Source organism: Corvus moneduloides, chromosome 6, assembly GCF_009650955.1.
Source record: "Corvus moneduloides isolate bCorMon1 chromosome 6, bCorMon1.pri, whole genome shotgun sequence".
NCBI lineage: Eukaryota > Metazoa > Chordata > Aves > Passeriformes > Corvidae > Corvus > Corvus moneduloides.
The window spans coordinates 55,086,877-55,106,532 of record NC_045481.1 but is presented as its reverse complement, the minus strand read 5'-3'; the positions used below and the strand labels follow the sequence as shown (position 1 = coordinate 55,106,532).

Genomic DNA, 19,656 nt, shown 5'->3' with positions numbered 1-19,656 from the left:
TTCTGAAACATCTTCCAGTTGCTTGCACACTGCCTGCTGGCTTTAGTTTTTGATTTGGCTGTGCCTGTGCATGTCCTGTGTCTCTTCTGTGAGAAAATGCCTGCGAGGTTCATTTACATGCTTTAAAACTTAATCACTGCAAGGTGTGCACTTTCCAGAATCCCTGCAATAAAAACTAATTACAGCTTTTTCAAGTAGTTTAGCCATGACATTGTATGTTCAACATTCAGTTGTAAAACCTTTTTTCACAGATGCTCTCTGGAAATACTGATTTTCTTTTCCCTCTCTCCCTTCATGCCTGCTGCCATATCTGTTTTCATGGTTTTTTGTGAACAAGTGGGTCTGGTTTAATGTCAAACTATGAATTCTGCAAGTGGTAGTTACAACAGATGAACTATTTCAGGTTCTGTCTCCATCACGCTTGGTTTAGTCAAGAAGTAGGACTATCGTGTAGACAAAAATGAGAGGTTTGGTTCAGCAAAGTTAGGACATGATTAACAACCTCATACATTTTCAGAGAGTGTGTTTTAATTGACTGTAACATTCCTGGATAACCTCTGTCACTAAATTGTGTGTGAGGAAATTCTCCGTTAGCTCGTGATGTAGATTTTAACCTAGTTATTCATACTGAAACGCTTGCGTAAATAACCTTTTACAGAATTTCCTTGTATCAGACCAGTTTTTTGTTACTTTTCATTCCCAAGTTCATGAATGTCCTTTAATTGCTTCTCATAAGCTGCCAAATATTTTTTTCTCAGATGGAATATATTTCATTTTCAATCCCACTTAAAATTATTTCCTTAAGTATGGAACAGCAAACACACTCTCACCTTTTGCAAAACAAGATTCAGTGTTTCTTTTCTTTTCCACTGCTTGACTTTCATAGTTTAAAATAGTATTATGTAGTCTTTTGTAAGCAAAACCAGGATGGCTGTGTTGTGCAATGCTTTTAACAGCACAGCTTCTGAAAAAAATCTACATTAAATGTAGTTTAGTGCACTGGCCATGCCACTGACTTGGCTTTGGTTACTAGTAAGAACATAGGGAGAGTATCCCAAGACATCTATTTACAGTAAATATAGCAAGTTTATTTCTCTTACAACATTTTTAAACATTTTTAGACCAAGAAGTTCAACGGTTGAAGATAGGAATGGAGACACTCTTGGCTGCAAATGAGGAAAAGGTGAGAAAATAATTCTTGTTCTACATATTAAGAAGGAAATTATGGGTTTGAATCTCTGAACTGTTCCAAATAACACACTTTCTATAAGGACTAAATTAGAATTGTAGTTTTTATGATCATAAATCAAGCCATGGGATGTTCCTGTATGGTGGCACACTCATATATGATCGAATAGACAATAATACACATCCCTAAAAACTTCCTTTAGTAAGTGGGAAATCCAGACAGGTACCATTAATTCTGGAGAACATTAATGTGGCTCAAAACATTTATTTCTCAAAAAAGCCGTAATGTCAAACCCCTCAGGTTTCCTTACATCTGTAATTTCATATTGTCCTGCAAATATTGTGTACAAAGGCAAATAGCATTCCTTACAAGGCATGTGAGAGACTTGAGCCTGTTTTCATGAAAATCACAGAGATGTAGTACAGTGTTTCTGTGTTTAAAAATGAAGGATTTTAAATGTGATTTTATTTATTTAATGTTTTCCACAGGACCGTCGAATAGAGGAGCTGACACTACTGCTAAGCCAGTACAGGAGGGTCAAGGACATAATGATTGCAGCTCATGGTAAAATGTCTTGTGAATAATTTCCTGATTTTATTTCAAGTTTATGTGGTGTTTCCTGTGACCACTATGACCTGTGACCATTAGCCAGGTTTTACAGCATAAAATGGTATTAGGAGAACTCATTTTCCTTCCACTAGGGAAAATCCTGACAGCTGACAAGTTTAGTATGGAAGGAGAAACTGAAAACCCACTTTGCTTTGCTGCATACAGTTCTGTGTATTTAGGTTCAAAATCTGGGGGAGGTTGTGGGGGAAACCCCCTTGTCCCATTTCTCATTTACACTGTAGGAAGTGGTGTGGGTTTTAGGACAATCTCATTTTAAGTTGCCACCATACTTTTGAGCACTGAATTTAACCTGGGAAACTTGACCTTCTGAAAGGACAGTTTTGTTCCATGCACATCATCACATTAACAAGCAATAACAGTATTTTTAGGCCTTGTATGGCAGAATGGAAACTTGTGTTTAACACACAAGAATAGGGAAGGAGAGTAAATCTCTCTCTGAATGTTCATTAAACAAATAACTAAAAAGGAGCAAGGAGCAAGCCATGGTGCTCTGGATTATTGAGCTGATAGTGCAGAGAGCATGATGGATGGTGTTAATGTACACTGGCTTGGATACTCCCTAGAGTGTAAGTAAAACACAGTGATGCTCAGCACAGTAAAACAAATAAACACGCCAAACACAAACCTGTGTGGGACCTAGAGCGTATACTGAGATCATCCACACTGGGGAGTGTACTGTGAAAGACTGAGAGTAAGAACAGACTATCAACCTCAGCTTGCCCCAGAACACCAAACTGTGAATTGCAAGCGGTTCAGAAGCTGCCTCATCAGCAGCTCAGGGGCTCCCAGAAGAGCACAGCGTGCAGCTGGAAGTGGTAAATGTGTTGTTCCAATATAAATCAACTCGGTGGGAAGTCAGAGCCCAAAGGATGGGTGGGAAACGACAGGCATCAGGGAAAGACTGGAGGGGAATTCAGAGGCCAGAGAATTTAGACAGTCTGAGATGGCCCTAAAAGTTTTTTCTTTACCAGTTTCTCTCCCTTTCTACTTCTACTCTCTAATGCTTTCAGGCTCTTCTGTCTCTGGTGGCAGTGAAGAGGAACTCGAGGCAACTTTAAGGAAGTGGAATCTTTTGAATAACTCTCAAGGAGAATTACTGAAAACAGAGGTACAGGTGTTTCAGAAGCAGGTTCTACTGTATAGATGATTTTTTTGCTGTTGGTTTCTCTGTAGTAAGGTAGATGAGGGTTCAGAACCCTGGCCACATTTTTGTATTTCTTGGTATGGGCACAGCAGATTCAGCATCAGGCACCAGAGTTACAGACTTGAAACTCTTGTATTTTACCCAGGCCTCTGCAGGAGAATTGTCACCAGCTGTGCTCCCTCCAGTGCCACACAAAGCCATGGAAATCAGGCAAGACCTTTCTTTCTCATGTTTCATGTGGGTTGTCCTAAATTGTGTTATTTAGAGTGTTTAACTGTTGGCATCTTGTCTTAACTGTTCTTGGTTTGCTGTAGTTTTGGGCACTTGTGAAAGCTGTGCTTGTCATGCTGTGCTTAGCTGTTTAAGGTTTCAATTATAGCAATAAATCAGCATTTTTATATATCAGAAGATACATGTGCTCTAGCCCTTAAAACCATAAAATTTCTTTCTATTTTAAGTGGAAGTATTCCAGTATCTTCAAGTAATTTAACCTCTCCACAAGAAGAATCTTTGGAAATCACGAACAGGTAAGAAAGAATGACTGTCATTGAAATGTAAAACATTTTTCCTTTTTAAAACCCTAAATGGTGCACATTGCTCACAGAGAGTTACTGCTGTGCTTGTTAAGAGCTCTAAAGTCACCTATAGATACAAGGCTAAAGCTGCCTATAGGCCTGGCTGTCTTTTGCTGCTGAGAGGATGTCTTGTTCTGACTTCATCTACTGCAGTTTTCAATGCCATGATTTTAAGACTAAAAATACAATAAAATAAATGAATCTCGTAATTCTGAGCTATGTTTTATGCAGACATTATGTGATCTGTACAGCTGTTGCATCAGATGCTGGTGATATGCAAAAAAACCGTGTCGTATTAACTGCTGACTTTTTCCTGTCGCTTTTTCAGGGTTTCACAGAAAAAAAAGTCAAGTAGTTTAGAAGACTTGCAGAGTGAGTCCTTGGAAAAGGTTGGTTTATTTGTTATCACAGCTTCTGGTGTTTAATGTCACAACTAAAAGACAAAGATCAAGTATAAATACTCTTTTTGTTTCACATATAATAACTTTAACCACCACTAACTCTCTATATGGGGAAAGAGTCCTAGTGATAAAACAGCTCAGGTTCGTTTTCCACCCCATTGCCAAACTGGTTGACACACCCATATGGACACACCTTCAAATTCAGTTTTTCCCCTGAGAGAAAAAAAAAAATATTTAAGAGAAATACCAGAAATAATGAGAAGTCATTCTGTTAAACTGCAGTATTATTTTGTTTATAAGGTTTTTTTTAAAATATTTTTTACTTCCAAATCACTAAAAATATTAAGGCAGCTAATCCTGAAAGTAGCTAAATGTTGGGACTGAGTATTTCCACATAGGATTCCTTTTTGAGTGTTTGCATGTAGCTATGAGTGCAGTTCCCTTAGCTTTCTATTACAAGTGACATTCCTGAAGATGGCAGTGATGCAGCCTTAATTAAAGCAGCAGGAGCACTGTTGATACTTCAAAGGCTTTAATTCCATTCGGGAATAAAATGTCCCGGTTTGCAGAGTCTTGTTACATTGTGCTCCAGAGTCTTGTTTTGTCATTATGTACACTGTTATTTTGCTACACTTTTGTAATTCGGCTTTTTGACACTGTTGTTGCTTTCTGTACTCAAATTAGGCCTAATACCAGGGCACCTACACCCAGTAATGCCATTTAAACCAGATGCCAGTACTATGATTGCTCCAGTTGTTGACTTTAAAAAATTTTTTCTTAAATATTCTAGTATTTGTCTCGAATTGCTGGAGATGACAGTGACCAAATAGAATGTGTGACATTTGTGCTGCATTCATTTCATTGTGGTCACACATATGTGACAAATCAGAACGAACATTTCATTCCATGAGGAATTGATGAAGGTCTTCTTGTCATAACTTTTAGTTATTTTCTTGTCTTAAATCAAAAATCTGAATTTGTCTCTGTGATATGCTGTGATAAGGCTGTGCCTACACATTTATGCTGTAAAAGTGCTCTACCCATAAAATCAGAGTCCATAGAGGAAGAACCTACCAAGGATATGAGAGAATTGTAGCAACCCCTCCCCAGGCTCAGCAAGGCATTTGAATTGTGTGCCCTAATTTAAGCACAGGGCCTCTTAATGAAATGGCTGAGACCTCGCTGTGTGTATCAGTGAGTGGCTAAATGTGAATATTGCAACCAAAACTAAGGCCCAGAAGCCTTGTTTTGCTGACACAGCATGACAAGACAGCTTTTTGCATTAAGTCCAAGAGAACCTGTGCAAGCAGCACTGCTTGCTGGAGTTACTCTGCCTTGCTCAAAGCTCAAATTCCCATTGCTTCCAGCAATAATAATAATAAAATAATAAACCACATCGGTGTCCCTGACCTAACCGTGGTGGAATTTTTATCACTTGGTTTCTATCAGAGCTCCTTATGATTTCAGCTGGATCCATAGAGGATTGTGTGTGTTATTTTATGTCAGTTGTTTCCATATTGGTCTCACTGTTAAATGGCTGTTATGTTCCCAGCTCAAAGTAAGTCTAAAGGGACCACCCAGAAACGTGAAAGAGCAAAATTCCTTTGATCACAACAGAACTTAAACAGGAATTTTGTAGAGCGGGGAATGAACAAACACAATTAGTATTAAATATTGGATTCAAATGAAATGAAGAAGTAACAGTCCTTGTAATATATTGTCCATACACTAAGCAGCACCTCTGTAGCAATAAAGACTGCATTTGATGTTCCGTGTATGTATGTTAATACTAACATTTGTCTGTTGCTTTTTTCCATAAAACTTTGAAATTGCCCTCCCTGAAACTCCGTAGTATGTAGATGGAAAACCAGCACAGCCTGTTGTAGAACAAGAGGTATATTAAATGCAACCTTCCCTAACAATTCTCTGTTGTGATGTGATGTGCTGTGATGGTATGGCTGGGTTTGCATTTTATAGTCTTTTTGTCTTTAAAATGTTTGCATAGTTCCAGTGCTGACAAACAAAAGGGGGTAAGGATTTGAGAGGGAAATCTTTTGGGTTTTACCTTTTATCTAAAAGTTTGTTACATGAAGCTGAGGTCAGTCAGTCTCAGAATATACACTGCTAATGTAAGACACAATTTCTCTACTCATACAATATTTGAGATGTACTCCTGCAGTTGCCAAAAAGGAGCAGAAGTTGAGGAACTGTGCAATCTGGCCTGCAGTTGTAGTATCCAAAGAATCCTCGAGGCCTTGGAATAAGAACAGATAAAGCAGTGGTTATCTCATTACATTTTTAATGTATCATCCTGTCACAGACAACGTTCTGAAACAATTTTGTTGGAATAGGGTTACTAAAAAGGAGCACGCTATATGTTCCTCTACACTAAATGTGGTTTCCATATTTCCAGTGCAAAGTTTTCCTATGAAACCTCCATTCAGATGCTGAGACATTTACCAGTGTGAGTTTATTCCAAAGCACACACTGGCTGTACACCGTTACCACTGTCGATTGGAGCTGCAGGTTCATTGCTTGTCTCAAAAAGCATCTCTGTCCTATAGTTTTCACCCAGAGTGATGCCTCATCCATCTTTTCATCTGGATTCAGTGTTGAAGAAATCCCAACAAGCCGTTTCCAAAACTGGAAGCAAAAGCACCTCTGTGAAACACATGCTTTGCCTGAAAAAGTAACTTATTAGGCTCAAAACTGTCAGATTTATGGGAATATTTCATGTACTCTTGTACAAGGAGAATAATGCTCAAGTAGATGATCACTGGAATGCAAGGAAAATTAGGTTCTGTAATAGAACTGGCAATTATATTTAGTTGTAATTATTTTTTAAAAAGCTTCACATTTACAATTCTGTCTATACAAAGAGATTTTCATCCTTACAAAAGTTAGATTTCTGTACCCTGACTTTGGTGTTGATTTTTTCACTGTTACTAATGGTGGTAGGAAATATGTTAGAGAAAATTTGAGGCATAAAAATGCTTTTGGGTTAAATTCCAGTGAGATACGATTGTGAGGCAGAAACAGTCTGGTGAAAAATAGGGGGAAAAAAATGATCTGAGAAGTAACTAAATGCATTTTAGGCACTATCAAAGTTGACCTTGAAAATATCAAATGATTAAACAGTGCCAGGGTCCTATAGGAAAGGGAGACAGATAGAAAAATTCTTACAGCAAAACCAGGTAACATTTAACATATATTTTAAAGTAATGCACAGTGGCTGAAGTGGGAGGAGCAGATGGGGGAAGGCAAGGCTATGTCTTAGCTAGAAAACTGCCAGCTGACTGATGGGTTTAAATTGAGTTATCTGTAAGCAGGAGCGTGCAGGGAGTGTAGGAGTCATTTTGAACCATACTTTTTCTCAGCTTTAAGAACACTGTGTACTGGATTGCTAGTGCTGTGAGCGATTTGATTTTGTATTTATTTTCTCTTTCCCTCTTTTAAAAACAACAGAGTAAGCCAGTTGTGAAAGGCAGCAAGTACCAAACATTGCCAGGAAAGCTGCCCCGGCCCCTGCAGAACGGAGAGCAGGGAATGTATAACTCCCCAGACGGATGTGGCATGAGTGACAACGATGACAACGGCATCCCAGGCCTGAGTATGTACCTGTGCCTCTCCCAGAGGGAAAATCCCGACTGTTTGAGGGATTGGGACACAGCATGGGATAGAATCTGCTAGGCCAGAACAATGCAGCATGATGTTCACGTGGTTCAGTTAGGGAATGCTGTACTACTTTTATTTTTTAACAAATACCAAAAATATTCGCATAGCTCACAGCAGAGTGAAGGATCAGTTTAAGTTAGAGGGGTTTTTTCTGTTGCATTTGACAGTACCATTTGAAACTTTACAATACAATTATCAAAAACATGAACATTTTGGGTAAAAATGCTTGTATCAGCACTGTTGGTTGCTGTAGCTCACGGGGACCCACAAGTGAAAATTTAACTTGCTACCATGCACAGAAACATCCGTGGGTTTTGGAAGTACAAATATATTGTCATTCCACAACCACAGCCCTGTGGAAGCCTGTATTAATTTCCTTTCAGTGGCACCTTAAGCACAGATTTACTGACAAAAAGGTGTTAAGAGTGAGGCACAGGACCAGGTATTTTTCTAGGACCGAAGAGCTTGGGAGTTCAGGTGCACAAGAGTATCCCTTGAGATTCTGAAATCTTCCTACACTTTAAAAGTCACAGTGGAATTTTTTTGTTTGGCTGCTGTTTTTTCTTCGGTGGGGGTTAGTTTATTTTAAGGCCCCGTGGTCCCGAAAGCTGCTAGCATGCTGCAATCTCAAGATTGCAATAGGTTGTGGTTGTTTAGGGGTTTTGAAAGAGCTTTTCTGTGATTGCAACTTTGTAGGCAATGCATGAGCCATGCTGTTGTGTCTTTAACTGCAGGATTATCCAAGGATGGGTGAGCTTGTAAAAGAAAATGTTCTTTTTCTAGAAACAAGCAATGGCTTCTTAAATACACTGAGTTGAGAGAATTTTTTCTGCAGGTTGGTTTGTTTCTTGCATGTGCAGCAAAGTCATTACACGTCCAGTTCTGTATTTCAGAGCAGTCTGATGCAATCTTAGCCGTTGCTTCATTTCAGATACCCTGCAGGCTTCGTAGAGCTCTGTAGTATTTGCTTAAAGTGCTAAAACTGTCCAAGAATAGTTAGAAAAGCCCCAAACAGATCCATTATCATCTCTGTCTGCTTAAGATGATCTGTACAGAGTTCTTGGGGCTTGTGCATATTCACTTTCATGTCAAGCATAACTGCTTCTTTTCTTTTTGTTTCTGCTTTTAATGCTTAGCTTAACTACTTTGCCCTCCTGTAACTTTATTTTGCTGGTGTTTTGTATCTTCTTTGCTTCTCCATCTGGCTTTCTGCTTCTTGGGATGACTGAAGATCGCGTCAGGAGTGTCAGTGCACCCGTGCTAGGTACTGTATCCAAACAAGATGCAACTTTAACACCATTTTGCTGCTTACTTTGTTTCTTTCCTTTCCCCCTCCTTTCCCCTATGAAATACTAATCCCAACTGGGCCCTCTAGATTGAACTTCTTACATGCAGTACTGAAATGAAGTAATAGCTCCTGCTGTATGGCGTTCACATGGGATTTCTCTTTATTACACTTATTCCTGGTTTCATTTTCTTTTCACTGAAGTTAGAAAAATTCTCACTGATTTTGATGGAAGAGTTGAGGTATTAATAGCAGGCAAGAAGACCTTAAATGAATTCAAATAATGTAGTTAAATAGGAAAGACTGAAATAACAAAATTATTTCACCCAATGTTTTATTCTTCTGGTTTGGTTTTTTTTTTTTTTTTTTGGTAACAAATGTACAGCTGTTTTTTCACCTTCAGAGCATGGGGGTTTTTTTAAATACAAGAACAATTTTATAGGTGTCTGTACTTTTTTATCATGCTCTGCATTTAAACATCAGCCTCCCAGACAACAACTTGATCAAAAATTAGTATAAAATGTGACTATAACACTGTTCTTAACCCAGGAGAAACAGAGAACATGGATGCTACGGTGGTCTCGGATGACCTTTCACCTCTTTCTTCGGGAACGGATTCAAGCCCACAATCTCCATGGTCTCCAGAAAACAGAAAGAGTCCAAAAGGGATCAAGAAAATCTGGGGAAAGTAAGGTTATATTTTTTATTCACTGTCAAAGCATTTTAGCTGAGAAATAATCCAATTCCCTGCAAAATCTCCAATTATCTATAGCAAGAATAACCTAAAATCTGGGGAGAGAAAGCAGTCCTGGGATTGCACGGGTGTGTCCTTAAATACACACATAAAGTGTGGAAAAATGGCTGGGAGTGTTCACAGCGTCATGCTCTTGAAAGAAATAAGGCACTGCTGTCTCTTACTGCTATTAATTTAGCATGCCAGTAGTTTTATTAGCCATGAAAAATTAAATTCTAGCAAGTTGTCCATTACAAAAGACACCAGGTAAAAAAAACTAGAGAAAACAGAAAGAACGAAAAGCAGGGCACGGTTGCACTGGCTTCGGGAACAGCAGCCATTTCCAAGTCTGGATTATTAATTGGATCAAAGTGTTATGGCTGCTCTGTGGAGCTCTTTTTTCCCCCTCCAGAGTTAAGTCCAGACTGAATTTCCTAGAACTCCTTGAGTTACCTCTGGGATTTGGCATTTGTGGTTCCCAGGGAGATTACCAGAGCTGTTAGTTGTCACTGTAGTTTCCATGCAGAACAAACATCCTCTGTCACCAGCTAATAGTCCTGTCATGGCACTCTTGTCTTGCAAGAATACGAAGAACTCAGTCAGGTAACTTCCCTGCAGACGACCTGGGCCTGGCAGAGTTTCGGAGGGGTGGTCTCCGGGCAACAGCTGGACCTCGCTTATCCCGATCCAAGGACACCAAAGGCCAGAAGAGGTAATGGCTCCTCCCTCCTCTCCCTGGCACAGCCTGTCACGTGTGGCGTTGTTAAAAGTGCTGAACAGCCAAACCCTCCTCTTGGGAAATAGTTTTCCCAAGCACTTCGGTCCATGTGGAATTCCACAACAGCTGGAAAGAATTTCTCTGGTAGCAAAATCATGCTGAGAATCTCTCTGCCTGTGCTCCTCCAGCTGCAAGTCGCAGCACTCACTGCTTGGTGGAGTGTCAAAAATTTTACCTTGTTAAAGGACAAGGAGAATTATCATCTCCCGTGGGAATATCTGCATAATGATGAGGATTCAGCAATTCCTTTTTCCCTCTTTTCAAACAGAAAATGGGAAATTCTTATCTGCCCTGCAACTGTTCACAGGTTGTGGCTGGGCTGCCAAATTCCCAGGACACCCAAGAACAGAGCACACCAACAGATTTGCTGCAGTCCTGCCTCTGGCAGCACGATGAGCTTTCCAGTATGGACATTCATTCTTTCCTTTAACGTCTTTTCAATGTTTCTTGTGCTTTTCAGTGACCACAATGCTCCTTTTGCTCAGTGGAGCACTGAAAGGGTTTGTAACTGGCTTGAGGACTTTGGCCTGGGCCAGTATGTGATTTTTGCCCGGCAGTGGGTGACGTCAGGCCACACACTCTTAACTGCCACACCTCAGGACATGGAAAAGGTAATCACTGCTTCTCTCTACCTGTTGATTCTGTCCAGCCAGGCCTCTCCAAAGGTAGAGCCTCTCCATTGGCTCTACCTTTCTGAAACCCACAGTATCAATTTTGAAAGCTACCAAATGAGGGAAGGAGCCAGAGGCAAGGCAAACTCTTTGTTAATGGTTTTTGTTGCAGGAAATGGGAATAAAGCATCCACTGCACAGGAAGAAATTAGTTTTGGCCATTAAAGCAATAAATGCAAAACAAGATGAGAAGTCTGCGCAACTTGATCATATCTGGGTGACACGTAAGTGTTTGAGCTCTCATGGAATTGTTTGGGAAGGAATTTCTCCCCCCTCTATGACAGGGCTGCCTGATACACGTTTAAGCAGTTACCAAATGTCTTTTAAAAAGCACTAAGTTTCACCATAGTAGAATTGGGGATTTTTGTGCTGTTCTTGACATCCAAATATGCAGCTTGTGGTATGCTCTTCCATGGAGAGCTCTGTCAGACTGCAGGGAATTAAATGGATGGGCTCAGTCTAGGAAGAGCTACACTATGCTACAGAGGATGGGCTCCTGTACTGTCAGATATCATGGGGGTAGTGTGGACAAAGCTTTTCGGTGGGGAATTGCTTTTGGCTGTCCTCAGGAAAGGGGAATAGGTAGAACGAGCTACCTGAATGCCTCAGAAGCCAGGCCAGATGAGAAGGGAGAAGGGCTTCATTCTCACTGATCTGGAGTTGGTTCCCCACTGTTCTCACATCTGCAGGATGGCTTGATGACATTGGCTTACCTCAGTACAAAGACCAATTTCATGAATCCAGAGTAGATGGGAGGATGTTACAGTACTTAACTGTGGTAAGTACAAACCTTTTTCCTCAGTTTAATCAAATCTGACCTCAGAATAAGCAAAATACTTTACAATTTTCCTTTGAATGTGAGCAGTTAAAGAATTTTTGCAAGACGGAAGTAGTGCCAGTAATAACTCCTTTGTGCTGCCTAGTGCATGGAATCTGTTCCTAAGGTCCATAAAACAAGTCATACGTTAGGGCTAACTTCTGCAAAGTCCTTTTTCAGTATCACGTAGCACACCACGATTAAAAGTAAAATGACCTGTTTAACATGTAACTTCTGGAGCATGTTGTTCTCCAAAGCAAGATAGCAATGATATTCAGTAAAGCAAAAGCAGAAAATCCAGTAGTTTGTACAGCTCTGACCACATTCGCTGCACACCATGAACCACACACAGCCACCATGTTTTCTTCCCATTCTCCTGCCCAAGCCTGGATAATTAAGGTCTGGATTTGCCTTAAATAGGCTATGCTCCTGCCTATGGTGCAATGTTAAAAAAAAACCCCAAAAAACCAACAACAGAACCCCCCAAACCTCCACCCTAACAAAAACCAAACCCTCTTTAAAGTATAAACCTTCATCTTACGTAAACCACAGTCACTGTAATGTTATATAAAACTACACAGCAAATTTAAACTCTGTGTACTTGGGGAGAGAGTATCTGCTTTGGTGTGTGTTCTGTGCCACCTAAAAGTCTTTCTCCTTCACAGAATGACCTTCTCTTCCTGAAAGTCACCAGTCAGCTGCACCACCTGAGTATTAAATGTGCCATTCATGTGCTGCACGTCAATGGCTTTAACCCCCACTGTCTACGGAGGAGGCCAGTTGAGGAGGTAAAAGAATGCTTAAATAAATTAATTGAAGCAAGCACAAATGACCTGGTCCCAGCCAAAGGGGACAGAAAGGCAGCAGCGTACAGTGATACAGTAGAATTATTGCCACTGGGGACTTGCACCCAAAGCAGCAGTTATGCCACTTATAAGTTGAATCTCATGCATTTCTCTTTAGAAGTTATTTCCATAGTGGAAAAAAAGTTAATTCAGCTTCCAAGGGAATAATTTGGAATTATTTGTCTTTGCCTGACCTCATTTTTAAAATCTGTGAGGTTTTTGCCTTACCTGATCAGCATTGCTTTGCCTTAGTATTACGCACTGCCCATAACACTATTGTCAAAATGTTCCCTTGTAACACCTGTAATCTGTAATCTCTACTGTTGCACTACTAGATGCAACACAGGGGGTTTCATCAGTACTAGACCAGGTCTGGATCTCACCAGAGGCTGTTTGAAGGGGCCTTGAACAGAAACAATCCCTTAGTCAGGGAAGAACAAATGCCCTTGGAGGAAGAGGAGGGAGGCTGTTTTTATCTGCACTGAGGATGCATGCTCACACACTCAGACAATGCAGGCTGTGGTGCAATCACCTTCTGTGCTCCCTCCAACAGAACAACATCTCACCTTCCGACGTGGTGCAGTGGTCCAACCACAGGGTGATGGAATGGCTCAGATCAGTGGATCTGGCAGAATATGCACCCAACCTTCGAGGCAGCGGAGTGCACGGGGGCCTGATCGTAAGAATTTACCATTTTACTATGTCTCTACTAAAAATTGAAGGCTGTAATATGAACCATATTTTATCTGATGTTCATCAAGCAGAAGGAAACAAACACATCTGCAATAATGACAGCATGATCAGGCCTTCTAAGGAGGCTCTTTATCTCATCCATGCATCTTAACATTACAAAGGAAAACTAAAATAAAAAAGGAACAGCTAAACCACTTTTTATAATCAAAGCTGAGCTGGGCACAAGTGTTTGACAGCAGCACATAAAAGGAAACCTGACCTGTGCTGTGCGAAAGTTGCTTATTGCTAAGGCATCACAGAGTGTTTCTTTGAGTGCTTTACCAGAGCTCTGAGCCATGCTAAATAGCCACCCTGAAATCACAGCAGTCAGGAATGACATTTTTTTAATTCAAAACATTCAGAACTACTTGCAGCTCACTAGTGTCAGAGTTCTGAAATACCACGATTCCACTGCTGTCGAATTTTTGCAAAAATGAAGTAGTAGAAATCGTATTGAGTTTATACTCTGAGTAGAGCAGAAAATTCTGAAAGCAAACTTGTTCAACCCAAACAAATGTATGGTTTGATGATAAATATAAATATATATTTGCCTGATCACGCTCAGCATTTTTTCTTGGCTCCTTTCAGGTATTTCCCATTCAAACCCCAGTGAGTATCATGAGTGAGCTATAAGAGGTCCAATGTGGACAGATACTTAGTGAGAAATCCTCTGCTAAGCACTGTAGCAGTTTCCTATTGTAAATATTTCTATAAAAAATAAATATCCTGCCCTTTTCCCAGATTCTCGAACCTCGCTTCAATGGTGACACGCTGGCCATGCTCCTAAACATCCCACCTCAAAAGACCCTCCTGCGCCGCCACCTCACCACCAATTTTAATGTGTTAATTGGGCCAGAGGCACAACAAGAAAAAAGAGAAATCATGGAGTCAGCAGCACACACACCTCTGACCACCACTGCCAAAGTTCGGGTAGGTGCTGCTGTCAAAAAGGAGAAATGTCAGTGTCAGACTTCTCTGCTCTGAATTATAAAGAAAATAAGGGACAAACATGGGCAGGGAGAGCTGAATTCTAGAAGGAGTGCTACATTTCCCTTAATTCTAGATACCAAAGCTTTTACTATGTATCTGTTTAAATCAGCTCCTGTAACAAGCATGCAATCTGTTCTGTCTTTTCTTAGAAGGAACACCATGTAAGTGCATCTAACATCAACTGTAACTCCCCATTTGAAAACAAACATCGTTAATTCACAGTCTATGTACTTGAATGACCAGGGTATAGTAGTAAATGAAAAGAGGGGAGTTTGGGTGCTTGAAGAACAACCTAACTTGTCTTACTCAAAACTACTTGTGTTGACTCCTTGTTTTAGCCAAAGAAACTTGGATTTTCGCATTTTGGAAACTTAAGAAAAAAGAAGTTTGATGAATCAACAGACTACATTTGTCCTATGGATACAAGCCCAGCTGCTACGAATGGTACTTCAAAAAACTATGGTGGCTACAAAGGACTTAGTCCTTTCACTGACAGGGAACTGGATCAGGTGGGACAGACAGACTGATGCCATGCTCATCTCATCCCCTCCATGCATTCCAAAGCTTGCCAATAACCAAATGTTCCCCTATTACAAACTCTTTGCTACATCTGCATGAACTCACTGAGAAAGTATTGGCTGTGGACACTGGAAAGAGTTCCAAGCTAAGAATGTTGGGGTATTTTTTTTAAATCGACATCATAATAAACTCATCCATCCTCAAGCCCTTTTTCAGGACTACGACACCTTTACACTGCGAAGATCGAGGTATTTTGTCAGTCAAGGGGGTGGCTGCAGTAAACACAAAACTTTTGTACTTCTAGCTTTCATAATCCTAGTATGGCACACTATTTTTTTTCATTATCTTTACGGGTGGTTTTTAATGTAATGAATTCATTTGGACAAATTTGTACAAAGCTATATTAAAGTACAACTGGATTGTATTTTTTACAGTAATCAGAGAATCCAACTGAATTTTTCTTTCATTGTGTACAGTGGGGAGTAGTTCTGCTTAGACAATCTATGTGAAGACAATGCATCAGGAATGAACAAATTATTAATAAACCAATAGTTAATTCACTTTTGTTATGTAGTAGTGAACTTGTGAATGAAACTGTCTAGACAACATACAGATAAATGATGAAGACTAAAAGACACCAAATTTTATTTCAACTTTGCGGTTGTGTAAAGGGATGTAAACCCTGAAAAACGGAGCGTTCCTGGAGCCTTGTGTGAACTTTGGCAACACATAAGAGCCACACAGAGGCAGCTACAGTAAACTGCCCATTCTCCAGTGACATAAAAACAGTTTAAGCCTGATAAGAGAATGGTCACAACATTGAAAAGACTAACTGTGAAGGTAATTTTTTCATTTGCATGGTTTAGTGCATCTAACATTTATGTTCATTAGCTAACCGTGGTCTCTTTCAATGTACTGCTCCTACCTAGGGAGAATACCAAACCCTGACCGTGATTAAGTATGGATGTCCACTTGCTCAGCTAAGAGTTGTGAGGGAATGCATTAACTTTGAGCCAAGAACTTGCACTGTGCAGTTGTTCAAGCATGACAGAAAGACTGGATTCTTCTCTAGGAGCATGGTCTGTCTATTAAGCATGACTTCTGAGCATGTCATCCATGCAGGAAATTGCAATGCCCTAGAACTGGTAACGTTTCTATGTAAAAAGAGGTAGGACTGTATCAAGGACTTCTTGCCTGTGAAAGAAGCCTACCAGAACTATAAATAGTGTCAGACCAGTTGGAAAATATTACTTTGTATTGACAATATCGGTTAAGCTCTTTCTTTTTGCTTGTGAATTAGAGGCCAAGTTTCATGGAATCAATCTTTCTTAATCAGGGTCCACTCTTCCTACTGTTAAATGCATTTTCACATACCTTGTAGCACAGAGGCATTTTTGTTAAGGAGCTTTTAAACTTATCCCAACTTCATTTGTCCAGGCACAGATTCCTCCCAAAGCTGCATGTAAAGTGAATAAAATTGCACATACTGTCTGATTTGAACTAGTTCCTGACTGCTTTTACAGATGGAACACTCAGAAGGCACAGTAATGCAAATAGGGGCTCTTTCCCAAGGCATAACCCACCTTACGGTACGTACTCATTCCTCTCTTGGTTTAAAGCCACAAATGTGTTCTGCTAGAACTCACTGAAAGCTGGTCATTGCTGGTGGTAGTTAAGAGTGAGTGGGTCACTGTTCTAGAACCTGGTGGGACATTCAGTACAAAAAACTCTGCTTTTAAATTGCTCCAGAAATTAAGCTTCATTTAGGCCTCTTCAAGTTTTCATGAACTCTGCTGTCTCTTTGACCCAATGACAGATATTCATCCCCTTAAATGAAAACAATTCTTCAAAGATTTTGCAGGTAACCACCACCTCAGTCACAGCAAAGGCCAGGAATGAGGTACAGACTTCGGAAAATTTACGTGGGCTAAAACTCTATGGAAAACAAAACAAAACACCTCACTTCTGCTTTTTCATCCCATAGAAGCTAGTTTATTAAAAAATAAAAATAAGTGACTGAAAGACATAATGAAGAGTTATGTGATACAGTTGAGTTGCATGCCACACACAAAATCTCTAAGAATTTCCTCAAGCAAAGTTTATTTAAAGCTATATTGAAGAAATTCCCTTTGATTGTGTGTGGCTCTCACCCCCTCTGTTGTGAGCCTGATCTCACTGCAGCTGTGTCTCTGGGAGCACAGGCCTCTCGCCAAACACCCTCACTCCTCCCCATCTTGTTCTTTCAGACCCTGCTAAGCCAGGATGAAATGCTGAATGACAGCAGGTTTTTAACACCGACCTTTGAAGACTGGAGATGATGCTTCAGCATGACCAAGAACATGACTCATACCTCATGCCTGTCAGGAGTGGCCAGGAGCAGCTGGATGCTGTGGAGCAGGAAAGCTTTCCCTCTTTGCTGCCACCTCCCACCTCCCACGTAGCACTTCCTGTTGTCAGTGTAGCCACACGTTACAGGTAACTCTCCTCTGTGCTGTTTTTCCACATAATGTAATAGAAAACAGGTGTTGGGAGAGGAGTGGACTCATATCCAGAGTCTGGAAAGCCAAGACTGGCAGTGTTTTACCCTTTTATTCAGTTGTCTTTTACATGGTATGTTGATGTATTGTTATCTGAGAGACCTTTTGTAATTTTTTATTTTTATAATTAACTTGTAGTGCAGGAATCATTAATACATTATTGTACCATGTGGGCTAATCAGAGCTACCTGTAAATTCAGAGGGATGCTGGTGAGAGCAGCAGTAATGGCTCACTCCCTGCTCCTGGGGTCTTGCCAGACTGGTCCCCAGAAAGGATTTCAATCTCTCCTCCCTTTCACTAGCACATGTCCTGCCCTCTTTTTACCTAAGGGCACTGTGGGATGGGAAGAATGGAATATAGGACTGTCCATCAAGCCCTTGCTTTTATTAGGATGACAAGCTGCCATGTTCACAAATCTTTACCTAAGGCAAAAACAACTGCAGCAGGAAATTGTAACTCTGAGACTACCAGGAAAGTACCAGAATAAAACAATGATTTATTTCTTTAAAACACCTGACAAAATAAATCTGCTGCTGTTGTACTGGGCTAGACAGGACTGCATCAGAGGGAAATATGGCCTCTTACTCTTTGGGGGGCTGAGGGTGAAGCTGGCACCTTTACAGCAGCAGTTACTTGTGGCATCTGTTTACATGTCTGTCTCATGTATTAATGAGCTATTAACAAGCTCTCTTAGTAAATAGACAAATGCCAGAAAAATAATCTCTTTAATTATAGGGAAAAGGACTTTGTACAGGGCTGGTTTGCATTACTTTCTCCTTGCTGACTATGGGTGTTGCTTTAGGTTCTAACACAGCCTGAGGGCAGGCCACTGCTAGCCACAACCCTCCCAAATAAAGAGGGAACCTCCAGGGCTGTCCAGAGGATGCAGCAAGGGCTTTTTGAAAGCCACCTGTGGCGTTTTTTACAGGTGATCTATCCCAGTCCTCACTTCATGAATCTCTCATAACAGACCCTGCCTGCACTGTATGGTCAGGTATAAGAAACTAAACACATGATTTTATTGTCCAAAATGGTAAAATCAAGGCAAATTCTTTCCAGTCACTGAAAACTGAAATTAAAAAAAAGGAAAATCCAGAAGAACGAGAAATAAGTCTACACATCAGCAAACTACAAATGTTTAATGTTTAATAAAAGGTATTAAACATACCAGTCTGGCAATGCAGTCAGTGCTAGTGAGCAGCTCAGGTACCATGGGCATGTGAAATACTTTGTCAGGTTAATTAGCCAGCTGACTTGTTACAGCACTGCAAATGGGATTGGCTGCTCCAGCAGCCCTGGGATATTCCAAACACAGTATTTCCTATTTCTTTCAGTGCTGTATTTAAAACTCAGTGTGGTGTTGTGCTAACTTGGCTGTGAATAGTCAATCTACAAAACGATTCTTTTTTTAAATATATGTAGTAAGAAACCCTAATTAGCATAACATTGGTAGAAATGCTTATTTTTTTGACTGTTATGAATAAATTCTGGATGTTCCCCTCTCTCTTGCTGACTGTGGAGTGATTTAACACAAATACATCTGGATGTCCTCTGATCTTAATGTTCTTTTCTTCAGAATGTTTTATACTAACTTCAGAGGTCAGACTAAGTAACTTCCATACAACTCAAGATGAATTCTCAGCTTCTTAGTACTAAAATACACAAGGTAATTCTGAAGTTACAAACCACAGAAATTACATCAAGGAATTAAAAAAACACACACACACAAAAATGCTGCACAGCTACACATCAACTGTTCCTGTAGAAAAATATGCAGTACTTACAAAAAAGGTATCAGGTGACATCAATGTTAATAAGCAAATGTACTGCTCTTGGGATAGCCAAGTTTGTCCAGGTTGGGCTGACAGGCAAACTGAATCATTGGTGGTGGCCCACACATGAGAATGAGGGTCTCACTGCCAGGGGGCGGCAGGTGGGCTTTCATCATGTCTGCAGTGACAAAGCCAGAGCTGTACTTCCACTCTGGAACAAAGAAATTAATTCAATTAGTTTGAACCTCTGTACAGGCTGAAACCTCTTTAAACATCACCAAGTAGCTGAAGAATCAAGTTATTGCACCATCACTGCATGCCAGGAGAGGGTTAAATTTCTCACTCAGCTCAAACCTAGTGCT

General features: G+C 40.3%; 2 protein-coding genes across 23 annotated transcripts in view; one reads left to right on the top strand and one right to left on the bottom strand.

The window, feature by feature from the left end:
• Positions 1–17,539, top strand: part of PPFIBP2 (PPFIA binding protein 2) — a 98,385-nt gene extending 80,846 nt beyond the window's left edge. For 14 of the 17 annotated variants that reach the window (XM_032112946.1, XM_032112942.1, XM_032112941.1 and 11 more), the window contains 19 exons: positions 1,122–1,183; positions 1,678–1,753; positions 2,830–2,927; positions 3,109–3,173; positions 3,422–3,490; positions 3,867–3,927; positions 5,792–5,833; positions 7,405–7,549; positions 8,846–8,878; positions 9,449–9,587; positions 10,216–10,344; positions 10,871–11,021; positions 11,194–11,305; positions 11,771–11,859; positions 12,564–12,686; positions 13,297–13,422; positions 14,217–14,405; positions 14,804–16,573; positions 17,231–17,539. In XM_032112946.1, the coding sequence (XP_031968837.1) occupies positions 1,122–1,183; positions 1,678–1,753; positions 2,830–2,927; positions 3,109–3,173; positions 3,422–3,490; positions 3,867–3,927; positions 5,792–5,833; positions 7,405–7,549; positions 8,846–8,878; positions 9,449–9,587; positions 10,216–10,344; positions 10,871–11,021; positions 11,194–11,305; positions 11,771–11,859; positions 12,564–12,686; positions 13,297–13,422; positions 14,217–14,405; positions 14,804–14,992 (1,898 nt within the window). In that variant the 3' untranslated portion in view covers positions 14,993–16,573; positions 17,231–17,539. The remainder of the gene's footprint in view (positions 1–1,121; positions 1,184–1,677; positions 1,754–2,829; positions 2,928–3,108; positions 3,174–3,421; positions 3,491–3,866; positions 3,928–5,791; positions 5,834–7,404; positions 7,550–8,845; positions 8,879–9,448; positions 9,588–10,215; positions 10,345–10,870; positions 11,022–11,193; positions 11,306–11,770; positions 11,860–12,563; positions 12,687–13,296; positions 13,423–14,216; positions 14,406–14,803; positions 16,574–17,230) is intronic. The other 3 variants (XM_032112940.1, XM_032112950.1, XM_032112938.1) reach the window with 2 other exon arrangements.
• Positions 1–19,656, bottom strand: part of LOC116445865 (NADH-cytochrome b5 reductase 2) — a 38,475-nt gene that overhangs the window by 12,616 nt on the left and 6,203 nt on the right. For 3 of the 6 annotated variants that reach the window (XR_004240909.1, XR_004240910.1, XM_032112959.1), the window contains exon 9: positions 19,307–19,505. Coding sequence is in view for 4 of the 6 variants with exons in the window: in XM_032112959.1 (XP_031968850.1) it covers positions 19,333–19,505 (173 nt within the window). In the remaining 2 variants the exon portion in view is untranslated. Of the gene's footprint in view, positions 1–5,746; positions 6,583–16,947; positions 17,476–18,642; positions 19,506–19,656 lie in introns of those variants that run through there. The other 3 variants (XM_032112958.1, XM_032112957.1, XM_032112956.1) reach the window with 3 other exon arrangements.